This window comes from Hyperolius riggenbachi, chromosome 3 (genome assembly GCF_040937935.1).
Source record: "Hyperolius riggenbachi isolate aHypRig1 chromosome 3, aHypRig1.pri, whole genome shotgun sequence".
Classification (NCBI taxonomy): Eukaryota; Metazoa; Chordata; class Amphibia; order Anura; family Hyperoliidae; genus Hyperolius; species Hyperolius riggenbachi.
In genome coordinates, this window is record NC_090648.1 from 16,176,370 (window position 1) to 16,199,179 (window position 22,810).

The following is a 22,810-nucleotide window of genomic DNA, read 5'->3' on the forward strand; positions in this document are numbered from 1 at the left end:
AAGGATCTATTGCCTGCCCACACACTGCAGACAGATTTCCAATAGATTTCTGCCTGCCATGCCCCATGTAACGGGCCTCCACTCCAGGCCCATGGTGAGCATTGCAGTTTCAACTGTCATTCTTTCATGACTCCTATCCTCCTCTTTCTAGGGTCTTTTTGAATTGTCACCACAAGTGCCTGTGCCAGGTGACTCTGGCACATGTATTGATGTCAGAGCATGCAGTGATGTCAGATGGTAGAGGCACTCGCTGTGACAATTCAAAAAGACCTCAAAACACAGGAGGAGGGATTTGTGCAGGCATGCCAGCTGATCATGCATCACTCACCACGGGTGTGGACACAGAAAATTGGGGGTATACTGGCCGGGGGTCCATTGGGTCAGATGGCCGTTGGGAAATCAAACCCCATTACCACCATGCTCCCAATCAAACCCTTGCGGCTGATATTTCTTAGATTGCCTGATTGATCCTTTTGACCAATTTCATCTGGAAATTGAAACAATCGAACGGGTGGCCATATTGACAAAAATTAGAAATGTATTGGCACCTTTACTCTTTAAAAAAATAACACTGAAGCCAGACTTGAAATAAATAAAATAGGGCAACATATCTAAGATTTTCACAAGTTTACTTTACTTCAGAGGTTTTGGACATAGGTTTACACTAGGTATAAATATACATCTGCTGAGGCCATCTCTTTATAGGAAGCAGTTTTCACAAATTACAGAACAGTTATAAGTATCACAAACTATGATTTTGTTCCCCCTTTTTTAAAGGACATCCGAGGTGAAAATAAACTGATGAAAAAAATAATTGTATCTATCCTCAGTCACCTAAAAATAACTTTTTTAGATATCCCACAGTTTTATTTTATATTTTAATCTAGTTTTTAAGTTTTTACTATTTCATTGTCTCTGCTTAATGACACCTTCATTGAAGTATGTCAGAGCTCAAATCTATGAATTATTGACCCTTTTTATCTCTTTCCTGCTCTCAGAAGCCATTTACTGACAGGAAAGTGTTTTATGGCTGTAATTACTTCTCAGTGAGTGTTGTGCTATAGTCTGACCCAGTCCCGACCCAGACAGAAACTGTCACTTACATACCTGATGTTTAGATTTTTCAGGCAGAGAAAGAAAAAAGAAACACAGCCTAGTTATTTGTGTGCTTGGCACTGTACATACACATGTCTATCTCATTATGTCACATGTCACCTCGGGTATCCTTTAAGGGGAATAATTGATAGCTAACATGTGCAAAACTTGGTGACCTTCTCAACTGCTACCTTGATATCTTTGTTCCTCAGCGAGTATATGACTGGATTTATTAATGGTGTCCCTGCGGTGTACATCAGTGACATCACTTTGTTTATATTTATTGACGCTCCGCTAAACGGAACAGAATACATGCAGATCAGGGTTATGTAAAATATAAAGACGACGGTCAGGTGGGAGCTGCAGGTAGAGAAGGCCTTCTCCTTTCCACTTCTTGTTGGAATTTTAAGGACTGTAGACACAACATAACTGTAAGATATAATGATGGATAAAAAAGGCATGTAGAGTACAGGAACGGAGAGGTACATTATAGGCAGGTCAATTATGGTGGTGTCTGAGCAAGCAATTTTCGCGAGGGCTGTAGGATCGCAAAAGAAATGGTCAACCACATTTGGTCCACAAAAGTCCAGCTTTGTAACTGTATTTGCACAAATGACCATGATTAAAATGCTGAACAGCCAAGATAAGCCAGATATGTTCACACAAAAGGTAGGATTCATTACTGAGGTATAGTGTAGGGGTTTGCAGATAGCCATATAACGATCATAAGACATGACTGCCAAGATAACACACTCTGTACTTCCCGAAAAAACAAAAAAAGTTAATTGCACAATGCATTCTCCAAAAGTAATTCTTCCTCTTTTATGAAGCACACCATGTAGCGTACTGGGCACGATATTGGTGGCCAGCATGATGTCAGAAGTGGACAGCTGGGAGAGGAAGAAGTACATGGGGGAGTGGAGCGTCTTGCTGTAGGCCACCAGTATGATGATCAGGAGGTTCCCACATACTGTCAAACCGTAGATCAAAAGTAGCAGAACAAAAACAAAAACTCTGATGTTAGGGAATATTTCAAATCCCAAAAGGACGACATCTGAAATTGCGGTTTGGTTGTTACTGTTTCTTTGCCTAAGTAAGGAAAAAAGGAAGGTAGGAAGTCAAGAAAGAGAGACAGAACAAAAAAGAAAAGAAGGAAAGGCTGAGCAAGTCAGCCAATTAGTTGGAGAGGGCTTTAGTTGCATATAGACAATGGCTATATGACCAGCAGGGGGCACCAGCGTGCAGGATATTCCCTCTCATCTGCCCCCCTCCCTAACTAACTGCATGGGATACTACAATAATTAAAAACAATGGTGCATGAGCCAGCCTGGGGCCCCGGGAACTCTCACTGCCCGGGGCCCCAGAACCAGCATCTAACACCATATGTGAGCGCAGCCAAAACCTTGGAGCTGCCACCTCCAAGGCCTGTCTCCTACTGCTCTAAAACTCCCCAGGCTGGCTCATGCACCATTTTTTTTAATAAAAGAAGGAAAGGCGGTAGGAAGGAAAGTAGGAAGAAAAACAAAGGGCAGGAAGAAAAAAAAAGGCAGGAAAAAAGGAAGGAATGAATAGGTAGGAAAAAAGAAGAAACAACAGGAGGGAGGAATGAAGGAAAGTGCAAAGGAAGTAAAGGAGGAAGAAAAAGAGGAAAAAAACCAAGACAGGAAAAACGGAAGGAACAAAAAGAGGTAAGAATGAAAGAAGCAACAAATAAAAAAAAATCATTTTGCCTTTGTTATTGCAAGATATGGACATGGCTTGTGGGACTGCTGTTACTGGTTCCCATTAACTCTACTGGTTCCCATTAACTCTACGGCCTGGTGCACACCAGAGGAGTTTTTCTGAGCGTTTTGAGTTTTTAAATCTGCTGCTAATGTTATCCTATGTGTCTGTGCACACTGGAGCAATGAGGTTTTGTAAAAACCCCATAGCATTACATTGGGAAGAGCTTTTGAAACCTCTAAAAGCTCTTTCCAATGTAATGCTATGGTTTTTTTACAAAACCTCATTGCTCCAGTGTGCACAGACACATAGAATAACATTAGCAGGAGGTTTCAAAAACTCAAAACACTCAGAAAAACTCCTCTGGTGTGCCTACTGTTTTACTGTACCATCATTTACAAGAAAAACATCTGTTTAAGGACAACTAAAGTGAGAGTGAAATGGAGGCTGCCATATTTATTTCATTCCACTTAAGGACCAGCTAATGCCCATAGGCGTCGGCAGGTCTTAAGTGGTTTCCCATGGAAACGGCCGCTCGATCGAGCGGCCTTTCCATGTCAGTTCACGGAGGGTGTCTCCGTGAACAGCCGGAGAGCCGCCGATCGCGGCTCACCGACAAAATGTAAACACGCGGGGAAGAAATCAATGCTGTTTACATCATACGGCGCTGCGGCGCAGCAGCGCCGTAGCGCAGATCGGCGATCCCCGGCCTCTGATTGGCCGGGGATCGCCCGCATATGATAGGCTGAAACCTATCCTTCAATGCGCAGGACGGATATCCGTCCTGCGCAGCCCATGGAGGGAGAGGGAGGGACAGGAAGGCAGGGAGCGCCGAAAACGCTGCGGAGGGGGGCTTTGAAGAGCCCCCCCCCGCAAAGTGCTGCAGCCGGCGGCGATCAGACCCCCCCAGCAGGACATCCCCTAGTGGGGAAAAAAGGGGGTAAGTCTGATCGCCCTGGCTAAATCCTGATCTGTACTGCGGGCTGGAGAGCCCCCACAGCACAGATCCTGCAAAACACCCCTGGTCCTTAAGTGGTAATACCAGTTACCTGGCATCCGGCTGATCTTGTAGCTTTAGTAGTCGTCTGAATCATACTCCTGAAACATGCATGTTGCAAATGCAGTCAAACTTAAGTCAAACTAGCATTAGAGGCCGATGATCAGCAGGACAGCCAGGCAATTGGTATTGTTTAAAATGAAATAAATATGTGAGCCCCCATATCCCTCTCATTTCAGTTGTCCTTTAAGCAATGTTTAACCCTTTTCTGGTACCATGAAAAATGTTATGTTGCCAATACCATGGGGCCAATCAACTGGACAATTAAAGTAGGAATCCCCTGGACACTTTACTGTAACTTCTACTCAGAAACGTCCCTGATTGTGTTGGTGGAAACCAATCCCAATCCTAATCAAGGCAGAATGGGCATTATAGAGCCTCCACACAAAACAGAGGAGTAACTCTAGATGGAACATCTGAACCCCTAGTAGAGGACAATCCATGATTCAAAGGACAACTGTAACCAGAAGGATATGGAGGCTGCCATATTTATTTCCTTCTAAACAATACCAGTTGCCTGGCAGTCCTGCTGATCTACTTGGCTGCAGTAGTGACTGAATCACAAAAAAACAAGCATGCAGCTAATCTTGCAGATCTGACAATAATGTCAGAAACACCTGATCTGCTGCATGCTTGTTCGGGGTCTGTGGCTAAAAGTATCAGAGGCAGAGGATCAACAGGGCTGCCAGGCAACTGGTTTTGTTTAAAAGGAAATACATATGGCAGCCTCCCCATACCTCTCACTTTAGGTGTCCTTTAAGTGAGTGCTCTGTCATACTCCTACATCCCACACCCCACCCATAAAACATGTGGCCATCCATTTCACTAATGTAATCCAGCATAGAAGGAAATAGATGACCGCAATTTGGATTTTATGGTGCTGTAAAAATTATTAGACTGTAGGCTCTACCGATGGGTGAATATGGCTATTTTTTGTTTCACTATAATTATTGTGAACATTTTTGCTAAGGGATGAGCAAAATGATGTGCGTGTCTGTGTGTGATGTTATCATGAAAAGTTTGTTGAGTTTATGATTGCATCACAAATTTTCATTGAAACATTTTTACATTGAAGTCAATGGAAGTCAATGAAGTCAATGGCCCATTTAGTTATTTAGTTAAATAAAACCTGACTTTTCTGGGTTTGTATTAATATATATTTTTATGCTAAAAGATTTTTACTAGATGGAAAGAACACAATCTCCAATTTACTAGCCTTTCAGGGATTCTCATCTATTGACATAACTCGTGAATGAGTTGCAAATTTTTGCCACTTGACAACTGCACCCTCATAAAACAAAAAAGTTAGTCACCTAAGAAAAAGGAAAGCTCTGGATCATTTAGAACCTTACCGTTCCTTTCTGCATCTCCTAATTCCACCACCAGGCCCCTGTTCACATCTCCCACTGACTGTGTCTTCAGGGCTCTGAGTACTTCCAAAGACAAGCAGCTCCGTACTTCACACACTAGACTAGTCTGTACATGTGCATACAAAGTACGCAGCCACTTGTCTTCGGAAGTACTCGTAGACCCAAGTACTTCTGTGGCCTTCCGAGGAGACCTGAATACGTCTTTGGAGGCTGACATTTATTTCCTAATAATAATAATCCACATTGCCTGGCTGTCCTGCCAATCCACTGCCGCTAATACTTTTAGCCATAGACCCGGAATAAGCATGCAGATCAGGTGTTATCTATTCAGACCAGATTAGCTGCATGCTTGTTTCAGGTCTGTGATTCAGACATTACTGACCAGAAAGATCAGGACAGCCAGGCCACGAGTATTGTTTAAGATGAAATAAATAAGTCAGCCTCCAAAAGTCTTTCTCCTCGGGTTCGTTTTAAGAAAAAACACAGTTGATGATTGATGAGGTACAAGATTCTTTACAGTGATCTCTATGTCAGCAGAACCTTAATAATTTCAGTAAAAGGTAATGTGAAAATGTTCTCAATAACTTCTGAGTTTTCTGCTGTATGTAACAAAGTGTATTTTTTTTTTAAAAAAGGATCATTTTAAAAAGCATTACATTTGTCTTCTGGTTCTTTGGACTTTGCAGATCTCCGGTTGATTTCTTAGGTTCGCCTGAGTGATAATGCCGTACGTGTTGTCAAGGGAATTGGAAGGCTCTGAACGAACCTCGGCATTGCTAGATTGTTCAGCTATTTATTGTTAAGATGCAGCTCCAAAGGGACACTCTCCAAAATAGAAACACATTAATTATACTCAATAAAGAAACGCTACTACAGTAAACAAATTAAACCCCAGAGAGACGAACCAATCAGAGGCCTCTGCAGTGTCCTGTGCTTCTCAATCCATGATATGGTAGATCTGGAGAAAGGAATCAGTACAAATAGTTTAAAAAGTGACTGCATGAAAGTGTCTTTAGATTGTACATTTAGTAGAAAAAATATTTTGTAATTTATATTTTTTAAAGCAAATCTGTAGGCAATAAATAGTAAAAGCTAGATACTAGAGGAAAGCACCCCCGATCCTTCATGACCCCTCTGCTGGTGGCCGGGCCACTCTTCATCTTCAGTGCCATGCTCCTCTCTGTGTACAAGTGTGGCTGTACTGTACAGGTGCCAGTGTGCTCCCACCTGCACAGTAGCACAGAGCTACTTGCACACAGAAAAAAGAGCAATGTACACATACAGTGGAGTGCAAAGGTTGGGCAACCTTGTTAATCTTAATGATTTTCCTGTATAAATCAGTGGTTGTTAAGATAAAAAATGTCAGTTAAATATATCATGTAGGAGACACACACAGTGATATTTGAGAAGTGAAATGAAGTTTATTGGATTTACAGAAAGTGCACAATAATTGTTTAACCACTTGAGGATCGCAGTCTTTTCGCCCCTTGAGGACCAGAGCCTTTTTCTCCATTCAGACCACTGCAGCTTTCACGGTTTATTGCTCGGTCATACACCCTACCACCTAAATGAATTTTACCTCCTTTTCTTGTCACTAATACAGCTTTCTTTTGGTGCTATTTGATTGCTGCTGCGTTTTTTTAGTTTTTATTATATTCATCAAAAAAGACATGAATTTTGTCAAAAAATGATTTTTTTAACTTTCTGTGCTGACATTTTTCAAATAAAGTAAAATTTCTGTATACATTTTTGTCCAAATTTATTGTGCTACATGTCTTTGATTAAAAAAAAAACATTCAGTGTATATTTATTGGTTTGGGTAAAAGTTATAGCGTTTACAAACTATGGTGCCAAAAGTGAATTTTCCCATTTTCCAGCATCTCTGCCTTTTCTGACCACCTGACATGTTTCATGAGGTGCTAAAATTCCAGGATAGTATAAATACCCCCCAAATGACCCCATTTTGGAAAGAAGACATCCCAAAGTATTCACTGAGAGGCATGGTGAGTTCATAGAGGATTTTATTTTTTGTCACAAGTTAGCGGAAAATGACACTTTGAAACAAAGAAAAAAAAAGTTTCCATTTCTGCTAACTTGTGACTAGAGTTGGGCCGAACGGTTCGCCAGCGAACGTGGTTCGCGCGAACGTAGGTGGTTCGCGTGCGGGTACCGCACGCGAACCTTTTGCGGAAGAAGTTCGGTTCGCCCCATAATGCACTGAGGGTCAACTTTGACCCTCTACATCACAGTCAGCAGGCCCAGTGTAGCCAATTAGGCTACACTAGCCCCTGGAGCCCCACTCCCCCTTATATAAGGCAGGCAGCGGCGGCCATTACGGCCACTCGTGTGCCTGCATTAGTGAGAGTAGGGCGAGCTGCTGCAGTCTCTCATATAGGGAAAGATTAGTTAGGCTTAACTTCTTCCTGGCTGCATACCTGTTCTGTTCAGTGAGCCCTCAGCCCACTGCATACCTGTACTGTGATCCTGCCACTGCATACCTGTTCAGTGATCCTGCCACTGCATACCTGTTCAGTGATCCTGCCACTGCATACCTGTTCTGTTCAGTGAGCCCTCAGCCCACTGCATACCTGTACTGTGATCCTGCCACTCCATACCTGTTCAGTGATCCTGCCACTGCATACCTGTTCTGTTCAGTGAGCCCTCAGCCCACTGCATACCTGTACTGTGATCCTGCCACTCCATACCTGTTCAGTGATCCTGCCACTGCATACCTGTTCAGTGATCCTGCCACTGCATACCTGTTCTGTGAACCCGCCACTGTATACCTGTTCTGTTCAGTGGACCCGCCACTGTATACCTGTTCTGTGAACCCGCCACTGTATACCTGTTCTGTTCAGTGGACCCGCCACTGTATACCTGTTCTGTTCAGTGGACCCGCCACTGTATACCTGTTCTGTTCAGTGGACCCGCCACTGTATACCTGTTCAGTGAACCCGCCACTGCATACCTGTTGTGTTCAGTGAACCTGCCACTGCATACCTGTTCTGTGAACCCGCCACTGTATACCTGTTCTGTTCAGTGGACCCGCCACTGTATACCTGTTCTGTTCAGTGGACCCGCCACTGTATACCTGTTCTGTTCAGTGGACCCGCCACTGTATACCTGTTCAGTGGACCCGCCACTGTATACCTGTTCTGTTCAGTGGACCCGCCACTGTATACCTGTTTAGTGAACACGCCACTGCATACCTATTGTGTTCAGTGATCCTGCCACTGCATACCTGTTCTGTTCAGTGGACCCGCCACTGTATACCTGTTCTGTTCAGTGGACCCGCCACTGTATACCTGTTCTGTTCAGTGGACCCGCCACTGTATACCTGTTCTGTGAACCCGCCACTGTATACCTGTTCTGTTCAGTGGACCCGCCACTGTATACCTGTTTAGTGAACACGCCACTGCATACCTATTGTGTTCAGTGATCCTGCCACTGCATACCTGTTCTGTGAACCCGCCACTGTATACCTGTTTTGTTCAGTGGACCCGCCACTGTATACCTGTTCTGCTCAGTGGACCCGCCACTGTATACCTGTTCAGTGGACCCGCCACTGTATACCTGTTCTGTTCAGTGGACCCGCCACTGTATACCTGTTTAGTGAACATGCCACTGCATACCTATTGTGTTCAGTGATCCTGCCACTGCATACCTGTTCTGTGAACCCGCCACTGTATACCTGTTCTGTTCAGTGGACCCGCCACTGTATACCTGTTCTGTTCAGTGGACCCGCCACTGTATACCTGTTCTGTTCAGTGGACCCGCCACTGTATACCTGTTCTGTTCAGTGGACCCGCCACTGTATACCTGTTTAGTGAACACGCCACTGCATACCTATTGTGTTCAGTGATCCTGCCACTGCATACCTGTTCTGTTCAGTGGACCCGCCACTGTATACCTGTTCTGTTCAGTGGACCCGCCACTGTATACCTGTTCTGTTCAGTGGACCCGCCACTGTATACCTGTTCTGTGAACCCGCCACTGTATACCTGTTCTGTTCAGTGGACCCGCCACTGTATACCTGTTTAGTGAACACGCCACTGCATACCTATTGTGTTCAGTGATCCTGCCACTGCATACCTGTTCTGTGAACCCACCACTGTATACCTGTTCTGTTCAGTGGACCCGCCACTGTATACCTGTTCTGCTCAGTGGACCCGCCACTGTATACCTGTTTAGTGGACCCGCCACTGTATACCTGTTCTGTTCAGTGGACCCGCCACTGTATACCTGTTTAGTGAACACGCCACTGCATACCTATTGTGTTCAGTGATCCTGCCACTGCATACCTGTTCTGTGAACCCGCCACTGTATACCTGTTCTGTTCAGTGGACCCGCCACTGTATACCTGTTCTGTTCAGTGGACCCGCCACTGTATACCTGTTCTGTTCAGTGGACCCGCCACTGTATACCTGTTCAGTGGACCCGCCACTGTATACCTGTTCTGTTCAGTGGACCCGCCACTGTATACCTGTTTAGTGAACACGCCACTGCATACCTATTGTGTTCAGTGATCCTGCCACTGCATACCTGTTCTGTGAACCCGCCACTGTATACCTGTTCTGTTCAGTGGACCCGCCACTGTATACCTGTTCTGTTCAGTGGACCCGCCACTGTATACCTGTTCTGTTCAGTGGACCCGCCACTGTATACCTGTTCTGTTCAGTGGACCCGCCACTGTATACCTGTTCAGTGAACCCGCCACTGCATACCTGTTGTGTTCAGTGAACCTGCCACTGTATATCTGTACTGTTCAGTGAACCCACCGCATCAGTGCGCATACCTGTGCAGTTAAGTGAACCCACCTACCTACGTGAGTGCACGCAGTGTGATATACCACTCCGTGCATACCCAATATGGACAAAACAGGTAGAGGAAGAGGAAGAGGTAGTGGCAGAGGCAGAGGAAGGCCACCCGGCAGGTCTGCGCGAGGTCGTGTAAATGTAATTTCGTGTGGACCTGGCCCACAGTACAGTGCTCGGAAGAAGGCACGTCCCATCACCTCCCAAGATTGTCAGGACGTGGTTGAGTATTTAGCGACACAGAACACCTCATCTTGCTCAGCCACCAGCGCTACTACTAGCACCACTTCCGCTGCATTTGACACTTCGCAAGAATTATTTAGTGTTGAAATCACTGATGCACAGCCATTGTTGTTACAGCCAGATGAATTTTCACCAGCTAATATGTCTGAGTTACGCGGCAACACTATGGATGTAACGTGTCAGGAGGATGAAGGACCTACTGATGGTGCAAGTTTGGATTTGTCTGAGGCAAGCGAAGCTGGGCAGGATGACTACGATGATGACGGTAATAGGGATCCTCTGTATGTTCCCAATAGAGGAGATGAAGAGGGGGACAGTTCAGAGGGGGGGTGAGAGAGTAGTAGGAGGAGAGAAGTTGCTGAAAGAAGCTGGGGCAGCTCTTCGTCAGAAACAGCTGGTGGCAGAGTCCGGCACCATGTATCGCCACCTATGTACAGCCAGCCAACTTGCCCTTCAGCATCAGCTGCTGAGGTCCCCATAGTGCCCACATCCCAGGGTGGCTCAGCGGTGTGGACATTTTTTAATGTGTGTGCCTCAGATCGGACCAAAGCCATCTGTTCGCTCTGCCAACAAAAATTGAGCCGTGGAAAGGCCAACACTCACGTAGGGACAAGTGCCTTACGAAGGCACCTGGAGAAAAGGCACAAACAGCAATGGGATGGCCACCTGAGCAAAAGCAGCAGCAGCACACAAAAGAAAAGTCACCCTCCTTCTCCTCTTCCTCCTTCAGGTGCATCATCTGCTTCTGCCGCTTTCTCCCTTGCACCTTCACAGGCACTCTCCTCCACTCCGCCTCTGCCCTTGAGCAGTTCCTGCTCCTCTGCCCACAGCAGCAGTCAGGTGTCCGTGAAGGAAATGTTTGAGCGGAAGAAGCCACTTTTGGCCAGTCACCCCCTTGCCCGGCGTCTGACAGCTGGCGTGGCGGAACTGTTAGCTCGCCAGCTGTTACCATACCGGCTGGTGGACTCTGAGGCCTTCCGTAAATTTGTGGCCATCGGAACACCGCAGTGGAAGATGCCAGGCCGCACTTATTTTTCGAGAAAGGCCATACCCCAACTGCACCGTGAAGTTGAGAGGCAAGTGGTGTCATCTCTTGCGAAGAGCGTTGGGTCAAGGGTACACCTGACCACGGATGGCTGGTCTGCCAAGCACGGGCAGGGCCGCTACATTACCTACACAGCCCATTGGGTGAACCTGGTGGTGAACGATGGCAAGCAGAAAGCGGCGGACCAAATTGTGACACCTCCACGGCTTGCAGGCAGGCCTCCTGCCACCTCCTCTCCTCCTGCTACATGCTCTTCGCTGTCCTCCTCCTCCTCCTTGGCTGAGTGGCAGTTCTCCTCTCCAGCTACACAGCCCCAGCTCCGCAGGGCCTATGCTGCATGCCAGGTACGACGGTGTCACGCCATCTTAGACATGGCTTGTCTCAAAGCGGAGAGTCACACTGGAGCAGCTCTCCTGGCTGCTCTTAAGAAACAGGTGGATGAGTGGCTGACCCCGCACCACCTGGAGATAGGCAACGTGGTGTGCGACAACGGCAGCAATCTGCTTGCCGCTTTGCATATGGGGAAGCTGACACACATACCCTGCATGGCACATGTCATGAATCTAGTGGTTCAAAGATTTGTGGCAAAGTACCCTGGCTTAGCGGATGTCCTGAAGCAGGCCAGGAAGTTCTGTGGGCATTTGAGGCGCTCTTACACAGCCATGGCACGATTTGCAGAAATTCAGCGTAAAAACAACATGCCGGTGAGACGCCTCATTTGCGATAGCCCCACTCGCTGGAACTCGACCCTGCTCATGTTCTCCCGCCTGCTAGAACAGAAGAAAGACGTCACCCAGTACCTTTACAACTGGAGTAGAACGAAACAGTCTGGGAAGATGGGGATGTTCTGGCCCGACAACTGGACACTGATGAAAAATGCATGCAGGCTCATGCGGCCGTTTGAGGAGGTGACCAACCTGGTGAGCCGCAGTGAGGGCACCATCAGCGACTTAATTCCCTACGCGTACTTCTTGGAGCGTGCTGTGCGTAGAGTGGCGGATGAAGCTGCGAATGAGCGTGACCAGGAACCGTTACGGCAGGAACAGGCATGGGACCAATTTTCATCAGACCCAGCTGTTTCCTCAACACCTGCGGCAGCACAGAGGGGGGAGGAGGAGGAAGAAGAGAGGTAGTGTGCAGAAGACGAGTCAGACTCAGAGGATGATGAGCAAGGTGTTTCTTTGGGGGAGGAGGAGGAGGAGGAGGAGGGGACAGCGGCAGGAGAACAACCGCAGCAGGCATCGCAGGGGGCTTGTGCTGCTCAACCTTCCCGTGGTATTGTTCGCGGCTGGGGGGAGGAGGTTGACTTACCTGACGTCACTGAGGAAGAGCAAGAGGAGATGGAGGGTACTGGATCCGACTTTGTGCAGATGTCGTCTTTTATGCTGTCCTGCCTGTTGAGGGACCCCCGTATAAAAAACCTCAAGGGGAATGAGCTGTACTGGGTGGCCACACTACTAGACCCTCGGTACAGGCACAAAGTGGCGGACCTGTTACCAACTCACCGGAAGGTGGAAAGGATGCAGCACATGCAGAACCAGCTGTCAACTATGCTTTACAATGCCTTTAAGGGTGATGTGACAGCACAACGCCAGCAAGGTACCACTGCCACTAATCCTCCTCCCGTGTCCACGCAGTCAAAGACAGGACGCTCCAGCGATCTCATGGTGATGTCGGACATGCGGACGTTCTTTAGTCCAACGCCTCGCCGTAGCCCTTCCGGATCCACCCTCCACCAACGCCTCGACCGGCAGGTAGCCGACTACCTGGCCTTAAGTGTGGATGTAGACACTGCTGTGAACAGCGATGAGGAACCCTTGAACTACTGGGTGCGCAGGCTTGACCTGTGGCCAGAGCTGTCCCAATTTGCCATCCAACTTCTCTCCTGCCCTGCCGCAAGCGTCCTCTCAGAAAGGACCTTCAGCGCAGCTGGAGGCATTGTCACAGAGAAGAGAAGTCGCCTAAGTCACAAAAGTGTTAAGTACCTCACCTTTATCAAAATGAATGAGGCATGGATCCCGGAGGGCTGCTGCCCGCCCCAAGACTAAGTCAGTCCCCGCACACACAGCATCTCTGCCTGCACGCCGTGTGACTGGCTGCCTGGCCTGCCCCAAAAAGACTAAGTCGCTCCCAGTCCCTCCACACAGCATGTCTGCCTGCAGGCCGCTTCACTACCTTCTCCGCCACCACCAACAGGGTCCGGGACTCCAGGCGGATTGCTGAATTTTTTAGGCCGCTGCTAGCAGCGGCCGCTGTAATAATTTTTATGGTGCGTGTACATGACTGCCTAATTTTTCTGGCTGCACTGAGGGCAGCTGCAACAACAAAAGAAAAGGCATGTACATGCGCCCATTCCCCTTCGTGATCATTACCTTGCCGTGGTGAAGGGGCTTGCGTATCACAATGAAGCAATGACCGGCGCCTAGATGAGTGTCTCGGGGGGCACACAAAAGATAATAAGGTCGTTGCTTCATTGTGGTCAGACCAAATTTGATCAGCTGGACAGTCACTGTTCTGTCATTCAGCTACATCAGCCAGGCCGACCATATGGGCTGTAAAGCCACCAAAACCTGCACTCTCGCCATGGTGCGCACCAGTCCAGCACGGCCGTCACTAGTACAAACAGCTGTTTGCGGTGCGTTACACGGTGAGTTTGGTGTGTCAGTGTGAAGCAGTACCTTAATTACACTACCTGATTGATGTATACACATGCAAGATGTTTTAAAGCACTTTAGGCCTGTCATTTAGCATTCAATGTGATTTCTGCCCTTAAAACGCTGCTTTGCGTCAAATCCAGATTTTTCCCGGGGACTTTTGGCGTGTATCCCACTCCGCCATGCCCCCCTCCAGGTGTTAGACCCCTTGAAACATCTTTTCCATCACTTTTGTGGCCAGCATAATTATTTTTTTTTTTCAAAGTTCGCATCCCCATTGAAGTCTATTGCGGTTCGCGAACCTAAAATCGGAGGTTCGGCCCAACTCTACTTGTGACAAAAAAAAAAAATGAAATCTGCCACAGACTCACCATGCCCCTCTCTGAATACCTTGAAGTGTCTACTTTCCAAAATGGGGTCATTTGTGGGGTGTTTACTGTCCTGGCATTTTGGGGGGTGCTAAATTGTAAGCACCCCTGTAAAGCCTAAAGGTGCTCATTGGACTTTGGGCCCCTTAGCGCAGTTAGGCTGCAAAAAAGTGCCACACATGTGGTATTGCCGTACTCAGGAGAAGTAGTATAATGTGTTTTGGGGTGTATTTTTCCACATACCCATGCTGAGTGGGAGAAATATCTCTGTAAATGACAATTGTTTGATTTTTTTACACACAATTGTCCATTTACAGAGATATTTCTCCCACCCAGCATGGGTATGTGTAAACATACACCGCAAAATGCATTATACTACTTCTCCTGAGTGCGGCGATACCACACGTGTGGCACTTTTTTTGCACCCTAACTGCGCTAAGGGGCGCAAAGTCCAATGAGTACCTTTAGGATTTCATAGGTCATTTTGATACATTTGGTTTCAAGATTACTCCTCACGGTTTAGGGCCCCTAAAATGCCAGGGCAGTATAGGAACCCCACAAATGACCCCATTTTAGAAAGAAGACACCCCAAGGTATTCCGTTAGGAGTATGGTGAGTTCATAGAAGATTTTATTTTTTGTCAAAAGTTAGTGGAAAATGACACTTTGTGAAAAAAACAATAAAAATCAATTTTCCGCTAACTTTTGACAAAAAATAAAATCTTCTATGAACTCGCTATGCTACTAACGGAATACATTGGGGTGTCTTCTTTCTAAAATGGGGTCATTTGTGGGGTTCCTATACTGCCCTGGCATTTTAGGGGCCCTAAACCGTGAGGAGTAGTCTGGAAATCAAATTCCGCAAAATGACCTGTGAAATCCTAAAGGTACTCATTGGACTTTGGGCCCTTTAGCGCAGTTGACCCCATTTTAGAAAGAAGACACCCCAAGGTATTTAGTTAGGAGTATGGTGAGTTCATAGAAGATTTTATTTTTTCTCAAAAGTTAGCGGAAATTGATTTTTATTGTTTTTTTTTTCACAAAGTGTCATTTTCCGCTAACTTGTGACAAAAAATAAAATCTTCTATGAACTCACCATACTCCTAACGGAATTCCTTGGGGTGTCTTCTTTCTCAAATGGGGTCATTTGTGGGGTTCCTATACTGCCCTGGCATTTTAGGGGCCCTAAACCGCAAGGAGTAGTCTTGAAACCAAATGTATCAAAATGACCTGTGAAATCCTAAAGGTACTCATTGGACTTTGGGCCCCTTAGCGCAGTTAGGGTGCAAAAAAGTGCCACACATGTGGTACCGCCGTACTCAGGAGAAGTAGTATAATGTGTTTTGGGGTGTATTTTTACATCTACCCATGCTGGGTGGGAGAAATATCTCTGTAAATGGACAATTGTGTGTAAAAAAAAAATCTAAAAATTGTCATTTACAGAGATATTTTTCCCACCCAGCATGGGTATATGGAAGGGTTATGGATGGAAAAAAAGAGAAAAAACAAAACAAAACAAAAAACAAGCAAGCAGCAAAGCAATAACTTCATTAACATTTATAAACTTCTTCAAACTAAACCTTGATATTGTGAACCAAACATTAGCTTTTTTGCTCACCTGTTTTTTTTTCGTATTTTTTTTTTAACTTACCTTCCAAGGACAAACCTCTCCTCCCCCATGGGACAATGTGCAAAGTGCAAATCGCACAGAGTTGTGGCGAAGTACATTACGCATTTTGTCCCAAGTGAAAGGAGAGGTTTCTGGCAGCCCTGTGTATTAGGGTCTCTCGAAACCAGATACTTGGTTTCACACTGCATATTGGCATATCCGGTGGGTCGAGCCCGCCGCACCGTATCACCCAAAACAGACCTTCAGGGAATACCACAAGAGTAGCATTCGGCCTAGTAATGAACTGCGTCACCAGAGACTAACATGACTTCCGGGCCGTCCGAAATTGCCGCAGAAGCCACGCAGTAATGTAGGCATGCACTAGCGTTAAGTCAAGCACTTCTGGCGTAGGGGGGAGGACCGCAAAGTGTGACTTTCGCTAGGCAATTTGCCCTAACGCTTCGCAGCAGTGTGAAATAGCACTGATAGACCCTTGTGTGCCTACCGCTGTGTGTGGAGTTCCCTACACTCTAATAGTGTACCTGCTCATGGTACCTCTCATAACACTCCCCTAGGCATAGGCCAGGCTGGTCAGGACAGGTGGGACAATAAACAGTGGTGTCACGCCTTAGTCCAGCCCTGCTGCAGACACAAAGTTCCATCACGATCTGTTTCTGAAATTGAAGAAACAATCCAGCTCTCCCAGCCTTACTGTAGACCAGTGCTGTCCAACTTCGCGGGCATGGAGGGCCATTTTTTTCCCAGGCCACATGGTGGAGAGCCAGGAGACCAACCCACCGTGCGCTGGTCTGGCTGGTTCCTATCTTCTGCTTGCCGCCGATATGAGGTGAGGTGGCGGCAGCACGGGGGGGGGGGGGGGGGGGAACGAGCGGAGTGGAGGGGGGCTGTAAATTTAAATTACAGCAGCCGAGGCATGGAGGGAAAAGGAAAAAAAAAGTCCCCTCAACTCTGGGGACTCGGGGCCAACACTGCCACAGCAGGGGGGCCCAGCAGAAGGCCAGTTGGACAGCACTGCTGTAGAGAACAAAGCTGTTGTAAATTGCCAATTGAATGAGGTGAAAATACACTTTTTTATACCAGCGTCTTGTTTTACGGGAAACTAAATAGGGCGCTAACCTCTGGTCATTGAAGTCCACCCCTCCCATGTTAGTATTATACTCGTGGACGACAAGGGGCTTTTCAATGACCTCAATTCACCGTTGAATTTCGACTGTCGTGTCTGCGTGAATGGTGGACAGAAAGTAAATGTCCCTCTTTTCCTTCCATTTCACCGCTAGCAGGTCGTCAGTACACAAGGCGGCCCTCTGCCCCCGTTCAAGTCTGGTGTTAATGAGCCATTGGGGGAAGCCCCGGCGACTAGGCCGCACGGTGCCACAGCATCGGATTTGTTCTATTTTTAAGTGCTGAAAGAGGGCCACACTTGTGTAATAATTGTCCACATAAAGATAATACCCCTTCTGGAACAAGGGTGACACCAAGTCCCACACAACCTTTCCACTGCTCCCCAGGTAGTCAGGGCATCCGACCGGCTCCACTTTTGAGTCTTTTCCCTCATAGACCCTAAAATAAGATGTATAGCCTGTGGCCCTTTTACAGAGCTTATACAGTTTCACCCCATACCGGGCGTGCTTGCTTGGGATGTACTGTTTGATGCGAAGGTGCCCAGTAAAACGTATGGGGGACTCGTCTACGCAGATCTCCTGTGCAGGGCTATAAGCATCTGCAAATCTGGATGACAGGTGGTCTATGAGGGGCCGAATTTTGTGGAGCCGGTCAAAAGCAGGGTGGTCACTTCGATGACAGGTTTCATTGTTATTGAAGTGCAGGAAGCACAGGATGTTCTCAAATCATGTCCTGGACATGGCAGCAGAGTACAAGGGAATGTGATATGCTGGGTCCGTAGACCAATAAGACCGCAACACATTCAGTTTGACTAGTCCCGTGTGAAGGAGAAGGCTCAAAAAAATGTTACATTTGGAAACTTGGACTGGTTTCCACTGGAAAGGCTGGGCAAGGAACTTATTTGCATTGGCGGTTATATATTGTGTGGCCTTACGGTTGGTCTCCGCCACGATTAAGTCTAAGAGATCCTGGGTGATGAACAGATAGAAAAAGTCTAGGGCCGATCCTAGATTATCTGTCTCCACCTGGACTCCAGACTGGGCGGTGAAAGGGGGCAGTACAGGTGCGGCGGAATGAGGGGATTGCCAATTGGGATTTGCCAGCACCTCTGGTAAACTAGGCGTAGTACGGGCCCGTCTTCTTGGTGGCTGCGACTGGGATCTTACTACACGTGCCACCGAACCAGTTTCAACTTCCATGCTGGTGCTCGCCACTTCACCAGGGTCTACGGAACTACTGGTGCTAGGTCCAGGAGATGTTGTGCTGCTGGTGCCTGCCCCACAATGAAATCTCAGACCAGCACTAACACCACTCTGCTGCCCTTGAGGCTGATCCTGCAGTCCAACAACATGGGGTGTGGTACGCCTGGCTCTAGCCGGGACCTCAACCTCGTCATCACTATCGGTCAGTGAGCCACTGCTCTCTACAGGTTCAAACTCTGACCCAGAAGATTCGTCGAATGAGGTGTCCCAATCGTCCTCATCTGACTCGGCCATGTACCTGTACGCCTCATCATCGGAATACCTCTTTCTTGCCATGGTGGACCGCTAAATTTAGGGGGTATTCCTCTGAGACTACCCAGAAAAAAAGAGCACCTACCTAGCAAAAGGAGTATTTGAGAGGTAGAAAGCTGTGGTCACTGAGTTTTGATTAAAAAAATAATCAAAACTGATCTTTACAGTGCCACAGCTATTGTACAGTTTTTTGCAGTGATCAGAAAAAAAAAATTCTGTCACTGCGGAGTGGCAGGCTGAACACAAGTGCAGGCGAATGATCAGGCCTGATCGGGCAAACACTGCGTTTTTTAGTGGATCCTAGTGACCCTAATATAGATCTGACTGCGATCAGTAATGATCACTTACAGATACTATACAGTAACAATGTTGATTAGCGACAGTGATGACGCTAATTAGTGAATGTGGTGCAGTGGGCTAAGCACTAACTGACACTAACAAAGGGGGCCTAGCTAACTGGCCTAACTGCTAACACTAGTGATACTAAAAAAGTGACAGTTTTCACTGATCACTGTTTTTAGATCACTAGGATAGTGACAGGGGGGTGGTGGCGAGTGGGGAATCAGAGGCAATCAGAAACAAATAAAGGACAATCAAAGCCAATCACGAGAAAACAAAGCCAATCGCAGGCCAATCACAGGGCACTCAAATCACGGAACAATCAAAGCCAATCACGGGACAATCAAAGCCAATCACAGGCCAATCACAAGGCAATCACAGGCCAATCACAAGGCAATCACAGGCCAATCACAGGGCAATCACAGGCCAATCACAGGGCAATCAAAGCCTATCACGGGACAATCAAAGCTGATCATGGGACAATCAAAGCCAATCACAGGCCAGTCAAAGCCAATCACAGGCCAATCACAGGGCAATCACAGCCAATCACAGGGCAATCACAGCCAATCACAGGGCAAACACAGGGCAATCAAAGCCAATCACGGGACAATCAAAGCCGATCACGGGACAATCAAATACAATTACAGCACAATCAAATACGATGTCAGCACAATCAAATACAATGTCAGCACAATCAAATACAATTACAGCACAATCAAATACAATGCACTGGTGAGGTGATTTGGGGGGCGGGGTCTGAGGGCGATCTGAGGGTGAGGAGGGTTGATTAGGTGCCCGCACGGGGCAGACTGGGTCCTGATCTGATGGGTGGCAGACACAGGGGCTGACGATGGGAGATCAGTGAGGGATTACAGGGGAGAATAGATGTAAACAATGCACTGGGGAGGTTATCAGGAGGGGAGGTCTGAGGGCAATCTGAGGGTCTGGGTGGGTGATCAGGTGCCCCCAAGGGAGAGTTTAGGGTCTGCTCTAATGGGTGGTGGTGACAAGGGGTGATAGACAGGTGATAGACAGGTGATAGATAGGTGACAGACAGGTGATCAGTGGGTAAGGCAGCTGTATACAAATGTATACAGTATACAGGGGGGGGGGTGGTCTGGGGTGGTCTGGGGGGGATCTGAGGGTAGGGGGGGTGATCAGGGGACCCTAGGGGGCAGTTAGGGACCTAATCTAGGGGATAGCGTTGACAGTTAGTGAAAGAGAGTGATTGATGGGTTTTTAGGTGGGTGCTTGGGTGCAGTGGTGTGCTGGGGTGGTCAGGGGGGGTTCTTAGGGCTGGGGTGGGCGATCGGGGTGTCTGTGTGGGGCAAAGTATTTTTTTTTTACTTAACTGAAGGGCTGCCGTCCTCTCTGATGGTCGCACGACGAAGTGAGCATCAGAGGAGGAGGCAGCCAGTACAATACATTTTGTTACAATAACAAAGTGTATTATACTCTTCTGATTGGCCTGATCGAGCTGTTTGAAACCCGCTGTCGCTGCTTATTGGCCGGCGGGTTACGGAGCAGAGTGTGCGGGGCCAGTTGCCGGCGGCAGATTGCATCATTGATGACGCGATCGCCGCCCAACCACGCATGCCGCCGCCAATGGGCGTATTGCGGTCTTTGGGCCCAGCCCTTGCCGCCGCGCATCGGCTTAAGGCGGTCAGCAAGTAGTTAAATACAATTAGGCAGGTGCATACATTTGGGCACTGTTGTCATTTTATTGATTCCAAAACCTTTCGAACTAATTATTGGAACTTAAATTGTCTTGATAAGCTCAATGACCCCTGACCTACATACACAGGTGAATCCAATTATGAAAAAGAGTATTTAAGGGGGGGTCAAATGTAAGTTTGCCACCTCTTTTAATTTTCTCTGAAGAGTAGCAACATGGGGGTCTCAAAACAACTCTCAAATGACCTGAAGACAAAGATTGTCCACCATCATGGTTTAGGGGAAGGATACAGAAAGATGTCTCAGAGATTTCAGCTGTTTGTTTCCACAGTTAGGAACATACTGAGGAAATGGAAGACCACAGGCTCAGTTCAAGTTAATGCTTGAAGTGGCAGACCAAGAAAAATCTCGGATAAACAGAAGCGACGAATGGTGAGAACAGTCAGAGTAAACCTACAGACCAGCACCAAAGACCTACAACATTATCTTGCTGCAGATGGAGTCACTGTGCATCGTTCAACCATTCGGCACACTTTACACAAGCAAATGCTGTATGCGAGAGTGATGCAGAGGAAGTCTTTTCTCTGCCCACAGCACAAAAAGAGCCGCATAAAGTATGCTAAAGCACATTTGGACAAGCCAGCTTTTTTTTGGAATAAGGTGCTGTTCACTGATGAAACTAAAATTGAGTTATTTGGGCATAACAAGGGGCATTATGCAGGAAGGAAAAACAACACAGCATTCCAAGAAAAACACCTGCTACCTACATGAACATATGGTGGTGGTTCCATCATGATGTGGGGCTGTGTGGCCAGTGCAGGGACTAAGAATCGTGCCAAAGTTGAGGGACGCATGGATTCCACTCAGTATCAGCAGATTCTGGAGACCAATGTCCAGGAATCAGTGACAAAGCTGAAACTGCCCCATGGATGGATCTTTCAACAAGACAACGACCCTAAACACTGCTCAAAATCCACTAAGGCATTCATGCAGAGGAACATGCTTCAATTCACAAAGGGCTGTCCGATAAAAAAAAAATCAGGTCGGTAAAATACCACATTTAGGATTTTAGACTTTTTTTGGGCAATTCATAAAGATTTTCACAAGTGTGGTGGAAGTTTGGTAATTTACCAAAAATCATTGCTTTAATTCACAAAGTCCTGTTCAGTAATGATGGCATAACTATAGTCAGGCACAGTTGTCATGGCACCCTAACTTTCGCCCTCCAGGAACCCACAAACCCTGCTGATCCACACCGCAAGTGTGCGGGCTAACTCATTTGTCACTTCCCCTTTACCAATCATAGGTAGTTATAGGCATCAGTTGGCATTAGGTAGCCAGAGGTACCCTCAGTATTAAGTAGCTACTGGTTCCCCAATTGAAGGGAGATCTTGTCAGTGGAATGCTAAAAACCAGGTGACTAAACTCTCATTTACGCTCCACTCCGGACTCAGCATAGGGGAGGGTGGAGGTGCTAGTGGAGAGGAGTGAGCCGCCCCTCCATCATCAGGCACTTGTAGGCATGTGCCTGCACTGCCTTATGGTAAATCTGGCCCTGATTATAGTAAAAGGCATCTCCAGCATCTCCTTCTATGTTCATGTTTGTTCTACTCCCTCTGAATAATGTCAATATTAGTCTTTATTCACATTTTATTTAATGGCCAGAGTTAAGATGAACTTCCAAAAGACATAAGACAGGCCATGCTTAGATGATTTCCCCATTTGCTCCTCTGCATCTTCAGACAGGAACCTAAAGGGTTAAATGTCTTAATGGATGCAGGGGAAATCTCTTTTGTTCCAGCTCTCTCCTCCGCTGCCTGGGGGATAGAGAAGCTTGCCCCTCCCATCTTGGTGTCGGAGCCTATTAGAGGGACTTGCAGGAGAAGTAGGCTGTTCCTATGAGCTCTATGCTCCTGTCAGTCATAGGCTATCCCTCTCTGCTGCAGTCAGTCATGGGCTACCGCACACTTTCTGACACATCAGAACTGGCAGTGATTACCAAAAATGTTACTGGGCTTTACCGCATACTCTAATGTTTATGAATTGACATTTATTGACATGTGGTGTTGATGTATTTACCAAACAAGTTGGTAATTTTCCTCACTGGTCAGTCATTTCTGCTTACCATGCAGTAACACCTTTTATGAATTGACATTTCACTAAA

At 47.0% G+C, this 22,810-nt stretch overlaps 1 protein-coding gene across 1 annotated transcript; it reads right to left on the minus strand.

Moving 5' to 3' along the window:
- Window positions 1-1,247: 1,247 nt before the first annotated feature.
- LOC137561820 (olfactory receptor 2G3-like) lies at window positions 1,248-16,047 on the minus strand. The gene is made up of 2 exons (XM_068273175.1): window positions 16,019-16,047; window positions 1,248-2,184 (listed from the first exon to the last, which is right to left on the minus strand). Exons 1-2 carry the CDS (start codon window positions 16,045-16,047, stop codon window positions 1,248-1,250), a joined length of 966 nt encoding a protein of 321 aa, XP_068129276.1.
- Window positions 16,048-22,810: the final 6,763 nt, after the last annotated feature.